Here is a 20942-nt window from a genome sequence, read left to right as displayed (position 1 = left end):
AAGATCAATGATCAAATCAACTGAAGTGGTGGAGTCCGCGTGATTTTCAAACCCCCTGATTCATGTGCATTATTGATCTAAAAAAAAATCAACAAATAACATAAATGATAAACAGTACAATGCTTTTATTTGGCATGGAAATTATATCAAAGCACATAAAGAAAATCTGCATTATAAGTCAACACACCTGCGCGTCTCAAACCTAACCAGCAGAGGGCGGCATCTGTTTTTTTGCAGCTAGGAATGTATTATTTCATATTACATTCTCGGAGGGAGCGAGGCTGTTGCTCAGGAGGGGCGGAATTCCAGGGGGTGGAAAATGTCTCCGGACCACAACAGGCCCCACGCTGTTCCATGCAGAAGTGAAACCCTCAGTCTGGGCAGCCAACAAAAGTCTCCGCAGATGAACAGACGACTCTATCTGCTATGCATAACTGCAGTTACATTTATTATGAACCACGCGTCCTAATCTGACTTTCACTTCCATTATTACATCGAGTGCTTTTACTCCTGAAGAAAATACCTTAAATATATTTCTCTTTTCGCATTTCTCACCAATTTTCATTTATTATTATTATTATTATTATGTTTTGTCCATTATAGCACGAGGTACCAGAGCACTGTCCTAGTTGGTGGGCTCCTCACTGACCTTGGCAATAAAGCCGGGTCTGACCCATGGCCTCCTCCCAACGCCAGCGCCCATGTTAACAGTATGAAACTTGATGCAACACATCGCTCCTACTTTTTACTTTAGTAGGAATGAGTCAATATTGAAACAGCGCACTGACTTCGGCTCGTGCGCCGAGCCCCTCAGGACGTCCTGTTACGCAGTCGCGCGGTGACTATAAAGCCGACGCCTCGTCTGCTTTCGCTTGTGGACGCGCAGTCGGAGCGAGATGGCGTGGGAAAGCGCGCGGGCCGTCCTCTTGCTGCTCCTCGTGAGCCGCGGGTCCTGCCTCGAGCTCACCTTGCTGCACACCAACGACAACCACGCGCGCATCGAGGAGACGAACGTGGACTCGGGCAAGTGCCACGAGAAGGGCCCGTGCTTCGCCGGCGTGGCCCGGAGGTTCAGCAAGGTGTCGGAGATCCGCAGCCGGGAGCCGAACGTCCTGCTGCTGGACGCTGGAGACCAGTTCCAGGGCACCGTCTGGTTCAACTACTACAAGGGCGCGGAGGCGGCTCACTTCATGAACAAGATCGGCTACGATGTGATGGTAAATACAGACGCTGATGCGGGATTTTGGGACCAAACCTGAGGTCTAAATCTGCAGGCAGGTTTCCAGGGCGCTTCAAAGCTCCGAAATATTGCAGTTTATACTTTCCTTCACGGTGTTCTACATTGATATTGAAGCGAATTAGTCCCATATATGGAATCATAAAAATAAAACTCAATAGTTTCTCGGTTTATCTTCCGCTAGTTTCCTTAATGAGTTGATGGCTTGGAGCCAATCCCCGTGATGACGAAAAAAAATACAATTTAATCGATGAAATAGAACAAGATTCACAATAATGCGTTGGATGGAAAGAGTACAAGTCATTTAAAACACTTTAACAGTTATAAGTTTAAAGCCAAACGAGAGACCAAAATGTATGTTGAAACCATGAAATACAATTAATAATTTTATATATATTAATAAATAATACAATAAATAAATAAAAATGAAAAGAAAATATCGGAATATTTAATAATGAAGTTGATGCATCATGACCAATATTATAAAGAATGTAAAGGGCTAATATAATTATTAAGGATATTACTATTGCGTAATTCATTTATCTGAGGAACTGAATCAAATACAAAGACGTATTTAAAAATATATATATATATTACACGCTTAAATGATGACAAGCATTAAATGATTTTTTTTTTAATAACAAAGTTAATAAAGCAACCAAGCAAAACTTCTAGTTATTTTAAATGTATTTATTTAGAATTATTGCACGGGCGTGACTAAAATTAATAAATGCATATTTTAAGGATATTGTTAAAAAAAATGTATAAAAACCATATAAAAATAACCAATAAAGTGAAATAAAACAAGAAAATGGAGCTCAAATTCTGTCCGTTTTTTTTAAGTGATGGAACTGTTTGAATTGAGGCCAGGGTCTAGTGTCATTGTGGTCGACTTCACCTCCTCTATAAACAGGAAGTCTTCGCTCTGCTTTGTCTTCACAGGCTTTCGGGAACCATGAATTTGATAACGGCATTGATGGCCTCATCAAGCCCTTCCTGCAGGACCTAAAGTGCCCTGTAGTGTGTGCCAACATCAAGCCGGACCAGACCTTGGCTCCAAAGATCAGCGGCCTGTATCAACCCTATCAAATCCTCTCAGTCGGCGGAGAGGAAGTGGCAGTTGTGGGATACACCACTGCTGAGACGCCCTTCTTGTCCAAGTCAGGTAATCGTGACCTGACCCGGCAACCTTCAGAGAGAAGGGGAAGTGACTCAAGCTCAAATCTTGTGTCGTCGCAGGGCCGCACCTCGCATTCCAGGACGAAGTGGAGGCGCTGCAGATTCAGGTGGACAAGCTCCAGACATTGGGTTACAACAAGATCATCGCCTTGGGACACGCAGGCTTTGACGTGGACAAAAGCATCGCCAAGAGAGTGAGAGGGGTGGACGTCGTCATCGGAGGACACACCAACACGTTCCTCTACACGGGTATTGACAGTATCTGTAACTGACTGTACTTTGAGTCCTCCCAAAAGAACCGCAGGGGGCGGAGAGGAGAGGGGGGGGCTTCCTGCACAGATGGCTGCTTAGGTTGAACCAATAAACCTGCTCGAAATGTTGCAACTCCTGAATAGAAATGAACGTATCCAGCATGCATATACATATGACTGGGCTTCTCGCTGCAGGAACTCCTCCCTCCACTGAAATCCCGGCTGGTCCGTATCCCTTCATGGTTGCATCCGAAGATGGAAGGAATGTGCCGGTGGTCCAGGCTTATGCTTTCGGGAAGTACCTGGGGTACCTGAAGGTGACTTTTGACGACGCTGGGAACGTGAAGAAGGCGGAGGGAAACCCAATTCTCATGGACAGCAGCGTCCCTCAAGGTACCAGAGGTTGCCCTCTGTTCTGCATTCGGCTCCTCAGCAGGTCGAAGGTGACATTCCTTCTCATCATCTGTGAGATGCTGATAACACACACAAGCAGACACACCCTCCAAAACATCCGCCCCATTAAACGTAGTGACCTCATTTTTCATGTCAGTACAGTGAATATCTGAACTTTCATTTGCTCCTAGACTTTTTAAAAATATTAACCTAAAGCACAGGGTCTCAAACTTGCAGCCCGTGGGCCATTTGTGGCCCTCTGGATGCAGCTTTGGGGCCCACTACTTTAGCTTGTGAGTGGCCCCCACAGGGCGCCCCCTATTTATCTTATTTTATTTAGGACCAGATGGCATCCTTAAAAAACAGAAGGGAGACCTTTCAGTCATGCGAAACGGGACGCCTCAAGAGCAAGCCAGACATTTGAGGTCCTTTTTTTTTAAAGGAATTACCAACAAGGATTATTCGAATGCAAATAAATAGCAAGCCAAATGACCAATGGCAAGGGACAAAACCACAAGACACCCCACTGTGCCGAACTTTGACCAATTCTCTTCAAGTTTGAGACCCCTGCTTTAGCTCAAGTGGCCATAAGCTAACCAAACTAAGACAGTGCAGTCGCCCTATGCAAGACGTTCACCGCACTTCCTGTTTAGAGTCAAACTGCAGTCATGTAACCACAGCTCAAAATGGAGCGGAAATGGGAGTCTGGCAAGCAGCTTTCTCCATTTTGGGTGAGCACATCTAGCTCACACCATTTCAGTGTGAGATCATGTAGCAAATCTCACGGGGGTGGTGGGCTTGCTTCCAAGCAGCAGCCATTATCGATAATGGACATCTAAAGGTGATGCTTGAGGAGCTAACTATTCAAAGTATTTCCCTTGTCATTGCTTTGGATCATAAATCTCAATGTCCTTCTGAAATGTTAGTATCAGGTCAAGGTATTTAGAACAAACTGTCACAACTGAGTCTAAGGGCCACAGAACAATGGGTCCCAGACTTTGAGCGCTCCTGCTCTCAGTTGCTTCTCTAAGAAATCCCATGATCTCAGGTTTTTTTTTCCCTGTCTGTCAAACTATTTGCACGAACCCTCAGACCCCGAGATCCTCGCCGAGGTCCAGAAGTGGAAGGGGAGTTTGTCTCGCTACTCATCGGAATACGTCGGACAGACATTAGTCTACCTCAATGGGACGTTTGAGGAATGCCGTTTTCGGGAGTGCAACCTGGGGAACTTGATCTGCGATGCCATGGTGAGGTCCAGTCAGACCAACAACTAGCCGGGTCAGGGTGAGGCCCGGTCCAATTGTTGTCTACTGCCATCATTTTCAGAGTCTAACTCAGGCTTAAAGACTGTGTGAGGTGTTCCATTTAAAGTTTCTTCCACACCCTCCATTTACGAGTTGGCAGAAGAGCCGTAGATCTAATTCTAATGTCGAGCTCATGAATATACATTTTATATTTTTCAAATCATTCCACCTTTGAGGGGGGAAAAAAAGAAAAAAAAACAATTAATTCATGTCACCTTGCTTGTCTTATCTTGGCCCCGAACAAGGGACGCGAGTTCACGAGTTCCCATGGGTAAATCACACTCCATCACCTGATTTAATGGATTTTGTCATGCCTTCAATAGGGGCATTATAAAGATGCATTCCACCACAGTGAAGTAAACTGTAGCTGAATTCCCTGCAGGGCTTCTGGGAGAAACAAACACCAACTGTATATTCAGCATCAGGACTGAACTTGTTCCCTTCTTTGTGATGTGTCAGGTTCATCACAACCTTAAGCATTCAGACGGCACTCAGTGGAACCACGTGGGCTCCTGCATGATCAACAGTGGATCCATACGGACAGCGATCGATGAGAGCCACAATAATGGTAGTCGTCTGATGAGCAATAATAATATTAAAAGTAATATATTTGAATGACATTTAAAACACAGCAACCACTGGTAGTAAATATAACTTCAGATTATCGGCCGATATTATGCTAAATGTTTTCAGGAATGGCGCCAATTCTGCCTTTGTTCACAGGTAACATCACGATGGAGGAGGTCCTTACCGTCTTGCCCTTTGGAGAAACTGTCGATCTGGTGAAGATCAAGGGATCCACCATGAAAAAGGCCTTCGAACATTCCATTCACAGATACGGAAGCATGTCTGGGGAGTTTCTCCAAGTGTCAGGTTTGTTTTTAACTCCAAGACAGACGATGTTCCTTCTCTAAACATTGGGGGAGAGCTTATACCCTCTTGAGTTTCTGAGACTTTCCATTCATACTGCTGACTATCACCACATGTCCACATGCAGCAACTCCAAAATCGAGTCACGAGAAGGCTTGAGAAAATACAGACATGTAGCAGAATGTGCTTCTACACCGTCCTTTTTTTTGGAAGGCCATTAGGTAAAGGGGAAGTTGAGGTACGGAATGAGATCGCACACCAAGTATCTCAAGGTCTTGAGATTAACAGATTGGTGCACCATCTCAAACAATGAGGAGGCTGCATTGGTTAAAGAAAAGGCTAAGCTAAAGAGAGGATGGTTCAGGCATCTTCTCGGGATGCCTCCATGATGAGGTGTTCTCGGCCGAGGAAGAGGTCATTCCATCGTCCTCCGAAAGTGGCAAAAAGGCTTCTGTCCTCTGCATTTTAGAGCATCATCGCCTTAGAATCTGACACGTGCAGAACACTATATAGCCCAAGTGGCATGAAGTGGTATTCCAAAGGTCATGGGGTGGAACGGCTCAAGGTCCCCCATGACCTTGAGGCGTTCCACCCCATGACCTGATCCCAATGACTTTTTAATCTAATGAAGCGCCGAGTTAAGATTCTTTCACACCTGATGCGTATTTTTCATGCAAATTCTTTGCAATTTCCTGCCGTTGCACAGCACGGATCTTTTGGACAGGGAATGGAAAGCGTCAGGGAATGTCTGGGAAGGGGAAACATTTGACTCAATAGTAGCCTTAAGTGTCAACAAGCCACACAGAAGGTTGAGTCTTTGAACTTTTGGTCCCACGTGTTGTTGAAACAGCCCTCTACAGACGACAAGCTGCCCACTAAAGTGAGCTCTTTCTTAGGTATTCGAGTGGTGTACGACACCTCGCTGCCAGAGAACCAACGCGTGGTATCCCTCTCGGTATTGTGCACCCTCTGCCGAGTGCCAAAGTACGTGCCGCTGGACTTGGAGCAGACGTACACGGTGGCCATGAATTCGTACATGGTGAATGGGGGAGACGGCTACCAGATGATTAAGGAGGAGATGCTGAAGCACAATACGGGTAAGAAGCTGCCGAGGCTCCTGGACTCTGCAGGGACGATATTATAAGGTATAATCCTGATTAAATTGGCAGTTGGCAAGTCTCCCTTGACCAAACCAAATGTTCCCGGTGGAATGCAAATAAGTGCCAACCATTGAACGTGTTTCTTTGTTCCTGGTTTATAATCAGTAGAGGCTTTTGGGATGCTTCTTGTTGGCAGGATTTGAAAGCTTTAATCTGTCACCAGCATAGCCTGTACTGAAGCGGATGCCGGGTCTTTCACGAGCGGCGACATATGGGAAGCATGTGTCGCGGGATGAGAATACACAATGAAATCATCCCACTTCCTACTGCCATTTTGAAAAAAATGTTTTTTCTTCTCACTTACATGAGTTCAGAAAGGCTTCGGCTGCCTCCTAGTGCAACATATGGTATCAGAAGTGGAGTGTCAGTTCAACTGGAAGCCACGACCAGAGACCGAGTGTCTGCCCTTGTCTTCCAGGTGACATGGACATCACAGTTCTCTCTGAATACATCTCTGAAATGAAGCAGGTCTTCCCTGCAGTGGAGGGACGCATCTTGTTCAAGAACTCTGCTACGTCAGCAACACTGGGCTTGAGCTTGCTGCTACCAACTCTGTGCTCACTGACTACCTGAGCATCGGCCTCCATCTGACTGCAGATCGCCTGTTTTTGGAAGCAAAGTCCAAACTGTCTTCATGAACTGAATATTTTAACTTAACCCAGAACATCTTATTTATGGGCAGATCCTTGAATGTGGATGAACAGGAACAGGATTCCCAGCGATGCTTTGTAAAGTCACTGAAATATTCCTGAACCTCAGGTGAAAGGAACACTTTGAACCTGTTGTACGTGTTTCAAACAAGGATTAAATGAGTCCTGAGCCATTGATTCCTTTGCACCATCACAAGCCTTTCAGAATCCCGACAGTGCCACAACACAGACCATAAACATAACAGAGACAACACAAAGCAAGCTGGAACAGGCCAGCTGACGTTGTCTCCTGTAGATCTGGTGTCAACAATATGTGTGGCAACAATAGTTTCATCACGACTCTCACCAGTCCAACACACACGTCCCATGATGCACAAGTGACAGTCGAAGCTCCAACAACACTTAAGACCTTTGAAACACTCAGGAGGAATAAATCAAATTAGACAGGACAGGATTCCATTCAAGAACAGGGTCACAAGGACGGGAAATACAGTTTTCAGTATCTTTGGTTTTCCTTCAGATGCAGAGGGAAGATAAAGCACATATTGTGTACCTTCCTGGTGACTGAAGGATGAGTGGCTGCATCCTATTTTCCTATATATTTTCCCCGTCTGGTTTGTAAAAAGTTGTCTGTAAAAATGGAGCATCCTCATGAAACCACCAAAAATGACGTCGAACTATGTGTCAGCAACTAACAAAGAAGCACATACTTCTATCGCCAGCTCTAACTAGGAAAGACTCAGAGCAGGAAAAAGGTTTAACAGGAGAGGGAACTCTAGGCTTCTTAAGTCCAGCTGCTGCCCCTGCGACCTCGCCCTGTACACGTTTTACTGGCACATGAACATACACTTATGCACACTTTTATTTTACAAACTTGACATGCAGCGTGGTATGCATGGAGGAAAGTCAACAAACCAGCTAGGTAGAAGTGCTACAAGTGAAAACCTCAGTTTAAATCCAGGGTGCTATTGTCAAGGTCTCCTTCTGGGCCTGAAAAAAAAAACGGGATACAAGCCACAGTGAGCTGCATTGGCTAACAAAACAAAAGAGACAAGCTAACAAAGGCAGAAGTCTGATGCTAACTAGCAAACAACAAATTCAATTCACCACAGACTAAAGACAATATGGAAATCAAGTTGGAGACGTGTAAACAAAGACAATCATAAATACACAACATCAAAACAAACATGTCAAAACAAACAGATTACAAGTACATGGCAGCAAACAAAACTATTAAAGAACAAGAAAAGCAAGGGACTATTAGCATTAGCATTCAGGTTTGGTGAAATGGGTTTCGCACTTTTTTTATTTCTAGATAGAATCAAAACTGTGACGTTTAATAAAAAGGGCGTTTACCTTGTTCAGCTCAGGGAAAAGTTCTTGAATAGCAATGTCCAAAAGAACATACGTCAGCTGCAAGATGCAAAGGAAATAAGATTTGACACCCTTCGTCACAGGTGGTGCACTAGGATTTGTTGCGTGAAAATTCTCCATGTCCAACAATATTGCAGTGGAAAAACGCTCCAGCAACAGCCATAGCAGTAAAACACAGCAGTAGTATTTCATCACAAAGCCCAACGTTTACAGAGTGGAACCTGTGTTTGAGGCGCTACCTGTTTGTTGAGAACTGGCTGCTGCAGTCCGTCAAAGAGGAGACAGACGCCTTCGTGCTTGGCCTCTTCGCCGATACATTTACCTAGAAGGTCTAAAAATAAACATTAAACACACGGTCCATTGACAAATGTTGCCTTTTCGACGACAGTTACCAGGAATATAATTCTTCATTTCCTCAAACGTCTCCTTGGCTCTCTTCTGTCGGTCACGGTCCGAGCGAGGAGGACTGCTCTCACAGAAAACAGCATCTAAACACCCCAAAAAAACATGATCACAAGCAGTCATTACACGAAAACATCATTATTTTCAGCTGAATTAAGGATTTTAAATGTTCAATAAAGAGAAGTCACCTCGAAGAAGGGTGATGAGTGACACCAGCCGGTGCTCCTGAAGCACCTGGCTGAGTTTGAAATGCAGGTAGTGGTCGGTGTAAGTCTCCAGAGTGTTCTTGAACAGAATCCTTCCACTCATCAGCAGGTGGTGAAGCCAGTCCGGGATGTGGAACACAACTCGCCCTGCAGATTGAAGAGGAGGACGAAGGGCGATGACACCAGACGGATCTGGTCGAACAAAGCGCTCTCACCAGACAGGCTGGAGAAACTCACCCACATACATCAGGTAGTCATACACTCCTTCCACGTGAATCATCTCCATGAAATAGTTCTGGTTGTGTCTTTTTTCAGCCATGTCTGAGCGGTTGGCGTTGTTTTTGAAGAGATCGTTGAAGAGCTGGCGGAGAGAACAAGGCTGTATGTTGAAGAAAACCTGCTGATTCAGCAATACCACTCATGTAGTCGAGTGAGTGAGTCGAAAACATCAAGGGAGGGGGAGAAATAGCAGCCAAAAAAACAAGGAAAGAAGAACTTGGAGGAGAGTCCAAACCTTTTTATCGTTTTCTGAGGTGGGGCTGAGGATAGTCAGCTCAGGTCGACTGGGTTTGGGCTTTGGAGATTCACAAGAGTTGAAAAAGGACTGAATGAAGGGCTCAAGATGCTGCCCTTTCTGCCACAGAGAGAGAGAGAGAGACATCTGGTTAACACACAGACCAACGTTTGAATTCCACTGTTTATTTTCGCTGAGCTGGAGAACATTTGCATTGATGTGAGGAAAAAAACTTGGGGTCATGTTATTTATTTTTCACATATTTTCACATACCTCTTTTATTAACTTGCTGGGAACAGACTTGATGATTTTTCCTTCAACACAGAACAGTTAACGTCACAATGGGCTCGGCTACGCTCACCAGTCCTTGGTGAGCGACACAAACACAATCCATCTCTGATGAACATGAGTCTCATACCATACCTAGATTCACATCTGGCAGCATCTTGTCCAGAAACTGAGACTCCATGCTGTGAGGGGACAGGAAGTCCGCGAGGAGCTGGCTGTTGCTCAGCTCCGGATGCGGGAGAAGTTTCTGGAAATGGGAGAAAAATAATCCAATACAGCAAAGTTTCAGAACTGTGGCCTCCTCATGCCTTGTAGGTAGTGATTTCAATGACCATTGACTTTGTCCTTTGACCCCTCATGACACGTCCTTTTCAAATGACCGAAGCTCCTCCAAGGTTCTGTCTAAAAACACCATCAGAAAGCAGCCTCGCATTTATGCACTCCCGAGGTGAGTCCAGGCACTGACCAGGAAATGCTTCAAGAGACACAAAGGCTTCGTAGTATCACATGTACTGTAAGATTGGTTGACTTACAAAAGGCTTCTGAAAGCTCCACTACATGAGGGGGAAGTGGGAGGGGCAAATAAACCGCTGCTGTAGTTCAGGAGTAGGAACGATTCTCACAACAGCTCAAATAAACGCCGCAATACATTTTGGCAGAAGTGATGAGAAAGTGAGAGGAACTTTTTTTTTCTGACGGAAGAAATAAAAGCAGTTTTCTCATGCGGGTGAAAGGGCTGGTGCTTCAGGGTCCTTCTGTGCACCTGCCTGGAAAGTGAGTCTCACACAAAACCTTGCATAAAGAACTTCTGTTTCAAGTCCAACCTCACCAGTTAAAAACCTTCCACAGAAAAATGAGTGAAGGTATGTTTTCTAAATGTATCATTTATTTTACTCTAAAATTCCATTTAGCCAAAAATGTATGCAATGTTGAATAACTAAAACAAAACAGATTTTCTGTCAGCCACGGTTCACTCCATAGAAAAGTCTCTGTGATGTTCTGAACCTGCATCATGCGGCCCATCACATCAGACCAATTGAAATCACAGACGTTTACATTACAGCTTTTCTCAGTCTCAGCAGCAGGACGGCGCTACAGGACTTCATTGGTTCGATGTGACGGGGCTAAATACCTTGGCGGCATGAATCTCATAAAAAATCCATACATCCGCCGCTTAATAGTTTAAACCAGAGGGTTTAGAGCATGTGAAATAAGTAGCGGATTATAGTCTGGAATTTACAGTATGTAACTTATCCAGCAAAAAGGAACAAAAGCACTCACTCATAGCAAGTGAGCTGGTCATAACTCCAGCATTAAGAGTTAAATTTTTTTGTCTTCTTTGTCTATTGCTCACTATACTGACTCAGAGCTGGTAATAGATGGAGTGATCCAAAAACACAACCACCAAGTGGCATTAATCATGGAGCACAACAGACGTCCGCTATATCTTTTGGCTTGTGAGTGAAGGTGTTCTTGTTTAATGCCAGAGTGGGTGTGTCTTTGACACTTCAGGATGCAGAGGTCTCTTGACATGGGTGCATTGACAGCAACTGAATACATTACGATACATTGTTTTTATAACAGTCCTCAGAGTGGTGAGTCAAACAGGTGGCAGAGTGAAGTTATTCAGAGTCTCTGAAGTCGCTTGCAGTTTCAAAAAGCTTGGTTCCTCCTGAAGCAAATATGTTCTCTTATTGTCATCATTTACTGCTTCCATGAATCTTAGTGGTAGTTTTTCCTTCTCCTGTTATCTCTATCGCCAACCTTCTTGGTCCATCCGCTCACCATCAGATCTCCCTTTTGGCTCCAAACTTCTCTACATGACCTGACCTTCTGATACAATCTGACCGTGTCTCCCTCCTCCAAGCCCTTCTAGACCCATTACATTTTCGGTGAAGAGTTCAGAACTATCCTGGTCATTTTGCCAACAGTATGGAACCCAGATGATCCAAGGGAATAACACTGCGGTGGAACTGTTACATAGCGCACATCTGTGTTCTGTGGAAGTTGCTTATAAACTGAGAATGTAATTGTTTGCGAGGGAAAGAAACCTTGAGGGACGGACTTGGATCCCAGAGGCCGAACTCATGCCCAGTATTTCAAACAGAATATAAATCCACTTTTAAACCAGAACCTTAGCAAACGCAGAACAGCGGCGAGACGAAAGTGGTTTTCTGACAAAACTCAGGGATCAAATGAGAGTTTTTGTGAAGAACTTTAAGCTGCAGTTGGGGGAGTGACTCAGTCCGTGGTTTTCCGTTGGAAAAATAGAGGCAACCACAATCATAGAAAACAGGCTTTTCTATGGAGCTGCTAAATTTCAGTGTGATACATCCTTCTCTTTTACCCAGATAAAACTGGCACTACCTCAGTTTGTCATGGGAAAATACTCTCATCCAACAACATGCATCAGCAACTCACCCTCGAGACATCAAATCAATCCTGGCTCCTTCCTCCATCTGTCATTCCCAAGCAAATCAACCAGTTGTATACCATGACCTCAAGTCACACGGTAAATAATCACCTGGAGATACTCCTGGAACTCTTCCCGCTTCGATGTAAGAAACTCGTAATTCTTGGGGCCGATGATTCTTTTGGAAGGCAGCTGTGCATCTGGGAAAGATCCTGCGGAGGGTGGGACACACAACTGTGTGGTAAGTGCTGCCAAATTACACAACAGAACCTTGGCATTTTGGTGTCGCATAAGTTCATCGGGACACATAAGGACAACAGGAAATCTGCATGACAGACGTGGGACACTGATGTGATCTGACTAAACGCCGGCTCCGAGAGGAGGCCTACCATGAAACTCTGTGAGCTTTGACTCCAGGACATAGAACTCCAGATATCTGCGATACACTGACCAGTGCTCAGTCTCGTGTCCCACTGCAGAAAGTTAAAAATAAAGATGTATTCAGCCATATTTTACTGTTAGTAACCCAAAAGGTTCCATGAGAAATAAGTTATTTTCAGTAGTAGTCTGGTTGTGGCGCATGTAGAAGTCCGCTCACCAGCCTTCCTGTCGTTGCGCTCCACATCGATGCAGAACACTGGTATTCTCTCCCTCTTTATTTCGTCGTCATAAAAGTCCACATAGGGGATAGTGATGTTCCAGGCAGACAGGTTACGAGGGGTACTTGGGGTGGAAGCAGCTTCAACTGGGGAGTCGTCCTCCAGCACCATCATCGCCTCCTCTACCTGAAGGAAGGGACCGAGGAGAGGGTCAGACTGCCACAACAGTCGGGTTGGGAGTAATGCCTGATATATCCTTATTTAACGTTTTCAGTGTCAGAATCAGGTCAAACAACGTAACCTCAGTAAGTCCAATACATTCAATTCAGTCAGTTCAATATCACTATGGTGCCAGATTTCCTTTTGTTGCTCGCTGGCGCCCTCTTGTGCTGGCTAAGACTAATGAAAACACATCTCCATCTTAACTCATTGGGATAACAGGAACACATTGATCCTTTTATGTGTTATGATGTGTCGCTGGAAACGTCGCTTGAAATGGGCTCGACCTGCGACCCAGTTGCCCTAAACATGTCAGATAAAGATATGAAAGATAACCCGTTCAATCGGGAGTTCAGACACCCCACTCTATAGAACCATAGAGCCTGAAAGACAACATTGAATGTTTAGCAAGGTCAATATAGGTGTTGCTATATTGTTAAGGCAGTCGCATTCACAAAAATTTAAATAATTTCCCCCCAAAACAACATTGCTGCTTCACAACTGACCTGGATCTACTAAGACATACTGATTCTGCCAAGCCATCACTTGAGCACATGAGCAGCAAAAAAGGTATCAAACAAGTTCCACAACCAATCCAAAAGCTATGTTGTCAGTCCATTGAGAGGGCGGGTAATAACATGGAAGCGTCCTCACCATATCATCCTCTCCCTCCACCAGACCGTAGGACGGCAGCATGGCTCCTTCCATGGTGGTGCTTTTGAACACCCCTTTGATCTTGCTGCCAATGCGGCTGATACCAAAAGACTCTCCTCTCTTCGATGTGTTCCTGTAAGCCACAACTCAGGGTCAAAAAAAAAAAAAAAATCTTGAAAGAAATGACACGGAGGGAACTGCCGAGGAGCGCAGGGAGAGAAGCCAGCCACATCATCATGGGACATGAGAGGATGGAAGCTCAGGTCAAAGAACTCAAGATAATGTTAAGCTAACTGCTAAATCAAAACAAAACACGTTTTTGGTGCCCAGCAAACACAATCTGCGTAGATTGGAAAACACACATACATCATCAGAGTGGATCATAACATTGACTTGACACCCCATAGTCAAGGAGTTACCAAAAAAAAGAAAAAAAAAAAAAGTCATACTGGAGCGTTTGCACCTGAGCCGCACACATGAAGAGACAAACAGTAGAGAGAGACCAATGACTCCATGCACCAGTCCAACCATGCAGGCAGCAGGCTGAGACAGGGGAAGGTCACCACGGGTTCAGCGCACAGCATGAAATCTTACTGGAGACAGATGGACGGACCCGAAACGACTTACTTGGGCGATGAGTGGCGGTGGCACAAAGAGCCGTATGGTAAAGTTGTGAAGGTGGACTGGGCATGGAGGGAGTTAGAAGATGCAGGTGAAGAGCTACCAGAGGTGGTGAGCAGTGAGGGTGGGGACTCGGGGCTCCAGTCCCAGGAACTAAAAGCAGATCGGGGTCAGGCCCCCGTGGATAGAAGGAAGGAGAGGAGCGTTGATGGAGGCAGGTCAGAGAGTGGTCTTTAAGAGGGATGGAGGGGGGGAAGACTGTACCATGGTGACAACACATGGATGGCATGATGGGATGACGGTAACAAAGAAAAGGAATTCTGGCTCTTTGCCAGTCAGTCGACGTCTCCAGTGCCATCTTATTTATGAATGGCATCTCATGCTGCTCTGCAAACTGCCTTCATAACAATAAAGCCCTTCACAGAAAATATTCTTCAACATTTAGAGCAGAAGTGAACAGAAACAGAGCTTTACTTGTCCTGGCCAGGCCCCAACCAATTGGATATAAAACACATTATTATTCTCTAGGTGGTGACGTTACATGTTGATTATATCATGCTAAAACTATTATTATTGATGAAAAGGTGCTTCTGAGATAATCCAATCTTATCTTATCTTATCCTATCTTGACTCTCCACCAATTTAAGTCCTGCCCCCAACAGAATGACCACCTCTTTAGACACCAATTTTAACCTCATATATATCTCATTGTGTTTGACACGGATTTGAACTCTTGTTAAAAAGGCAGCACAGGTTCTCACAAAGTCTTTTTGGATGAGTCAAATCTTGCGTGCAGCAGCACGGCTCAGCCAACCACAGCTCTGACCAGCACGGCAATGCTTCATACTCACCGGATGTCATCCATACTGAGGCTATTTCTGGAACAATATGCACAAGGGGGTTAGGGGCGGAGGCTTCACGCCACGCAGTCACCATAACTGATTTGCTCTTAAGTTGCTGGTTGAGAGTGCGCATCACGACATCACACACAACTTCCGCCTCACAACATGACGTGAATTGTGAAGTGCATTTAAATAAAAACATGAATTCCCAAAACAGAGAACCAGGCTAACCTGCTCATTTTGGAATTTCTCGCGGGAGACTCCGCCCCTCTCAAAAGCTGGCGGAAGTACTGCATGATGGAAGGAAAGAAATAACAGAGACGTTACTGAACTGTATTTGAGTAGTAATTACACATTGTCCTTTCTTGAGTTTGATTCGCAGCTGTGCAAAGATCTAATCATATCACTGGTTCTATTTTCTGGCCGCTCCATTCATGCGGAGCGGTGGCCTGCTGCAGACAATGGCCCTCTCGCTCCACCCACCCATGTATTTATTCAAACTTCTTCTGAGGGGTGAAATTTGGCTTGGCAGCATGGCGTAAGGCCAGCAGCCTCTCATTGGCTTGTCCAGGGGTTGATGACAAAGCTGGTGATATTGGGCGTAAAAAAAAAAAAAAAAAAAGGAAGAGTGCAACCAAAGAAAATGGTGAAGGACGTCAGAGACATTAATATAGTCAGGGACCTCAAATATAAAAAGCTATGTTCTCGGCAAAACCAGTTAAAGCAACTAATTTGTTTGCAGCAAAAGAAGCTCCAAAATTAAGTTGTTACTTAAAAAGGAGTATATTTAACTGTCGCTATTTAATGAAGTTAAACATTTACTGGAACTGCAGCCGATAGTTTTCCTTCTGAACAAATAAAAACGTAATGAAAAATCCATACGTATTTTTAAATATGCATACGGACACATTTTTGTTGAGTTCGAAGTTCCAGGTATCAGGTTATGGAAATGGATGAGTTCTGCCTGACTTTCTTTCTGTTAGTTTATTCTTCACAGCGCAGTGTCAAAGGAACTACGGAGTGCTACTGCCATCTGCTGTCCGTAGCGTGTAGGACGGGGGTGGGAAATAAAATGTTTGGCCACAATGTTATGGGCTGTCAATCCAAAGGATGAAGAACAGAAAAATCTTGAATGAAACTCGAATTTTGAGACTTAAAAATTATAAAAAATTAATAATTTTTTGTTCTTCTAAATATAAGTGGGTAAATCATGGAGGACCTTTGTAAGTGTAAAACAACATGTCAACATAATACTATATAATGTAAATATAAATATTTATTACATTAGTCTTTCATTTATTTATATCTGTTGGTTTTGAGGGGCAAAAAATAATAAAATAATAAATAATAAATAAAATAAAAAATAATATTACACGAAGAATGAAATATTTTTACAATGAAAGGGAAAAAATATCTGTTTTGTTTATAATTCTGTCCCTACCCCGTGAGTGCAAAAAAAACAATTAAAAAGTCATTTAAATTTAAACGGTTTCGGGGCACGTACCTCGTCACTGTGACAGAACATGGGTGTAAAAACGTTCTCCAGCAGGAACAGCACATGCTCATAGGCTTCAAACAGGCATCTCATGGTTTGCAGTTTCACAACCTCTTCGTGAGGACCTTCAGCAACTGAGCAAAAAGCCTTGTAAGTTTTTTTCCACATCACAGTTGCACAGCGCTTGGTGAGCTACTCACTATTCCGTATTTCTTCGACAATAAAGGGGTCAAAGCGAATCTTGTCGATGCTCTCATCCAAGCAGTAGGTCTCGTAGATCTTCCTCACCTCCTCGTGAAGCATCATCTTTTCCGAGTCAGAAAGTTCTGGACATAGTATCCTGTCGTTGAACTCCTCTGAAAGGTGTTATTTATCAAACATGAATTATGACCGGGACTCCTGTAATACTGGTCATTTTGAGATGATCATTGGATCGTACCAACAGCGAGGCAAAACTGCAGCACATGGACTGCCCCTTCTTGCTTCAAAAAGTTCATGAAACGGAAGAGAAGGTCCTGCTGGCCTCTGATCTCTTTCAACTCCAGCTTCAGTACCTGATGAAACACAAGCAAAGCGGTTAAAATCACAAGTTGAACTTTTGCAGGACAAAGTCACTCACTGAAGGCTTTTTGCTGCGAGGATCTGCGTATTTTTGCAGGAACGGAACCAACATCGAGGACGGCTCTGTGGCTTCTTCAGGCTTCAGAAGAAACAGAAATTAGTTTAGCAATTATAACTAAAATGCCGTCTATAATGTAAAAGGACTCACCGGAGTGTTGTCAATGAATATCAAAATTAGGTGATTCACCGTGTCCTTAAAAAATTAGAAAAGGTTTGACTGATCATTTTGTTATTTTTTATGACCCCACATACACGTTTTTAAATAAAACAAAAAGGGAAAAACAGACTGAGGTTGCAGAGTTTTACATCTTAACTTAGTTAGCACTTACAGGGTCAGCCAAGTAGTCCATAGACGGGAGGAAGACAGACCCAGCCATGACCTCTCTTATGAGGAGAGTAAGAGAGCTGAGGAAAGTTAAAGAGCATTAGTAATGGAGTGAACTGGCGAAAACCATACAGACAAATAAAGGTTGGTTGTGCAGCATCACCTGCAGTCAGTAGCTTTAGGCGGAAGGATGTAGGGGAATAGAATCTCAGTGAGCTTTCTCAGGTAGAGGAGCTCATCTCTACGACTGCGGAGAGCCACATGAAGATCGGGACCGTACTCCTCCAGGGCTGCCTGCTGTAGAAGCTCTGTATTTTTTACTAAAGAGACAAGCAAACGCATTCAAGCAACCCTCATAATAAACAACAAGGTCTTCAAGATGTACCTTTTTGCCAGGCTTTGGCGATTATTTCAATGTGTTTCATGGAAACTTTGAGAAGTTTTTGCGTGATGAGGGCGGCAACATCCACCTGGGAACCAATTTCAATCATCAGTTGGTGAGGATTTATTGAAATGGGAGGACAAAGTCTCTTTCACCTTCTGAGTCCGTCGAACCAAGACAGCAGCGAAGAATCGCAGAGTCACCCTCAGCTCATCGACAAATGCCTCGTCATCAGTTATATCTCTGAGGAAATTCAAAAGTGTTTGACCAAATGAAAGAAAAGGCTCCAATAGTTCAACAGCTATGCACATATTTGAAAAGTCAAGTCATTCACTCACATAATAAGTAACTACATTAACATTCAATCTGTTTCAATATTGGAAATTATACGACTTCATAAGGGGGCAGTTACAAATAAATTAAATTTTACTTGAAAAACAAAACCAGAAATATTTTTTTCCATGTAATTATTTACATTTAACATACATGCTTCAGGACATGTTTTTTTGGAAAAAAATGAGTGGTATTCAAAACTTAAATTTACCTGTACCACGGATAGACAAAGTTCTCCAAAACAAGTTCCAGAATCTGAAAAGAAACCGTAAAACACGGTTGGAAAACCTGTATAGAATTAGGCGTGCGTTTACAGCAGTAGCTGTTTCACCTCTGAAAGTGATGCATCCACCTTCGAGGAAACTTTCAGGTCGAGCCACGGTTGATAGTTTTCTAGCAATAAAGTCGGTCTGTCGAAAACAGAAAAGATAATTGAGGCATGAGGAATCACAAATGGTGACATTTATAGAACTGGAGGTAGAGGCGACAAATTCAGCAAAATAAATGAATAAATACAAGTTTGTTTATTTTTTTTATCGTGACTTACCTGTGTCTTTTGCACTTGATTTTTCCACAAACAGCACAACTGTGGCCGAGTGGAAACAACTCCTGCTCATATGACTACGGGAAAAAAGAACATTAAAATGGAACACATATACCTTCATATATGACTAGGGTTAACGGAGACATAGTTCTAGCTATTATTATTATTAAAAAGGATTGAGATAGACTTAACATAAGACAAAGAAAAACACTGGTAAAGACAATTTAATTTCAAAGCATAAAGAGCAACAAACAACTTAATATCCTGAAATTATTTTTGACCAAAATAAATTTACAGAGACTAGCAAATGGTTTTGCCAATTAAATGGAAAAATTACTTGGTGGTTGCTTACCTTTATCTTTGGTTTGATGGAGACCAGGATGTTGGGCAGCAGAGATTCTGGCCCCAGGGAGCAGTAGAATGTAAACACACCAGCCAGGAACGACCAAAACACCATGATGATGTGAATGTATCTGTGAAATAAAATGGGTCATAATAAAGACTTGAGACTGAAAGCTGCTCCATGAACAGCCAACATTTCTCACAGCTGCAGTTTACCTATTTAAAACCACTGTTGACAGAAGCAGGATCAGCAGCAGGAAGCAGAAGACGGGATACTGTCGTCCCAGCTCCCTGAGCAGGTCAAGCTTCATTTTACGCCTGAATTTCAGCAGACAAGCCTTTACGAATCCCATCTTTACTGCTAAGACACCCGGTCAGTCGAGAAGCACATGACTGCGGAGACGAAACAAAGCGACCACGTAAACGAAACCATGAAACAATTCCACGAAAAATCTGGAGTTGCGTTGGAATTCGCGTTCATATTGACCGCAGCTCCGTCAGGACTTACTTCATATGTACGGTGGTTGTCTGGGCCATTTCTCGTTGGGGTCCATTGTGTTTTATAAAGGAGACGCTTCAGGAGGATGGAAGGAGACACATCTGTAACGCCGAGCGGGATTAGCTGTGACTCGCCGCAGGAACGTCCGACGTTGAGCTAACGGCTAACGCAGCTAACGCTGTCAACAGTGCCCATTAGAGTGGAGGGTCAATGTTCGCAGGCAGCTGGCTGTGATGTCATCTCCGCTGCAAACAAAGTACGCGAATATAGCCTAGGTTTTGCGACCAGTCGTTTCATAAATACACATAGGAATGATTCAATAGTGTTGAGACAAGGTGCGCAGGGATATGAGAGTACAAATCCGCCATGCAGTGACGATTCACAAGAAATAAAATCAACGTTGTCGCTGCTGGATTTAAATAAAGTTAATAATGGCGACTCGTTCGAGCGGTACACATTACATTTTCAACGGTGTCCTTCACGATTAGTGGGAGAGATCGTGTTTATTTAGCGTGTGTAATGAATGAATGGTTCTGATATATTTTTTAATAATATTTTTTAACTTAATCTTATTGAAGTCATGTGTGATTCATAGAAGTTTGAGCCTGTCTGAGCTCATACAGAATTTAATAAAAAGGTCGGGAGGCACAAAACCGTCCTATCTAGACGTGTTTTGTATTTTATGTAATTTAGACAGATTCAGTCAATATTAGGTTTACTTGCGCTGGAGAGGGTATAAAGATACCGACAAACGTAAATACTTTGATATTGAAGATACACTTGTCACATGGTGTGAACTATATGAGGCATAAAAGTTATGCTTCACCTTCAATTTTTATTTTGGTCATAAAAAAACAACTATATCTCCAAGAATTGAAACTATATTCTAAATTTAAAACCAAGTGCCTGACTTAAATGTAACTCATTTTAAGTGGCTCACAAGAGATTTAAATTAGATAATTGTCTTAGTAGCACGAAAAACCAGATAAGCTCTGGTGTATGTCGCCATCAGGATCCACAAACGGATTAGTGTCCTGGTGGTGCCATTCAGCCAGGTGCTTCTTTCCTGAAGATGTATATGGAATAAGAAGAGTTTGGAACATGGATATTGGCTTCACAAAAATGGAGGCTGCTATCACAGCAGTTTCCTGCAACACTGTTCCAACAGCTATACAACTTGAGGCTGACAAGGACTGAACGAAACAGCAGGACACCCAATGCCTCA

General features: G+C 43.5%; 2 protein-coding genes across 6 annotated transcripts; one reads left to right on the top strand and one right to left on the bottom strand.

Moving 5' to 3' along the window:
- The first annotated feature begins 857 nt into the window (after nt 1-857).
- Nucleotides 858-7213, top strand: nt5e (5'-nucleotidase, ecto (CD73)). Its single transcript, XM_053844890.1, has 9 exons — nt 858-1217; nt 2180-2402; nt 2477-2665; nt 2863-3060; nt 4153-4307; nt 4824-4932; nt 5088-5237; nt 6131-6331; nt 6813-7213. Exons 1-9 carry the CDS (start codon nt 897-899, stop codon nt 6965-6967), a joined length of 1701 nt encoding a protein of 566 aa, XP_053700865.1. The 5' UTR covers nt 858-896; the 3' UTR covers nt 6968-7213.
- snx14 (sorting nexin 14) lies at nt 5849-20045 on the bottom strand. Of its 5 annotated transcripts, none has more exons than XM_053844886.1 (30): nt 19727-20043; nt 19435-19611; nt 19214-19349; nt 18880-18953; nt 18664-18742; nt 18544-18587; nt 18155-18242; nt 18003-18087; nt 17781-17937; nt 17622-17697; nt 17441-17485; nt 17291-17371; nt 17111-17225; nt 16872-17027; nt 16681-16805; nt 15408-15466; nt 15186-15212; nt 13714-13846; nt 12840-13026; nt 12631-12714; nt 12353-12453; nt 9964-10075; nt 9814-9854; nt 9541-9660; nt 9264-9387; nt 9009-9173; nt 8811-8906; nt 8658-8749; nt 8401-8457; nt 5849-8034 (listed from the first exon to the last, which is right to left on the bottom strand). In XM_053844886.1, exons 2-30 carry the CDS (start codon nt 19569-19571, stop codon nt 7996-7998), a joined length of 2835 nt encoding a protein of 944 aa, XP_053700861.1. In that variant the 5' UTR covers nt 19572-19611; nt 19727-20043; the 3' UTR covers nt 5849-7995. The 5 variants fall into 5 exon arrangements, 4 of the variants coding, with proteins under 4 accessions (XP_053700861.1, XP_053700862.1, XP_053700863.1 ...); XM_053844887.1 differs by having other exon boundaries at nt 5850-8034; nt 19229-19349; nt 19727-20041; XM_053844888.1 differs by lacking the exon at nt 15186-15212 and having other exon boundaries at nt 5850-8034; nt 19727-20041.
- Between the last annotated feature and the right edge of the window lie 897 nt (nt 20046-20942).

The sequence above is a fragment of the Synchiropus splendidus genome, chromosome 16 (assembly GCF_027744825.2).
Source record: "Synchiropus splendidus isolate RoL2022-P1 chromosome 16, RoL_Sspl_1.0, whole genome shotgun sequence".
NCBI classification, from domain to species: domain Eukaryota; kingdom Metazoa; phylum Chordata; class Actinopteri; order Syngnathiformes; family Callionymidae; genus Synchiropus; species Synchiropus splendidus.
This window is presented reverse-complemented; position numbering and strand designations above follow the sequence as displayed.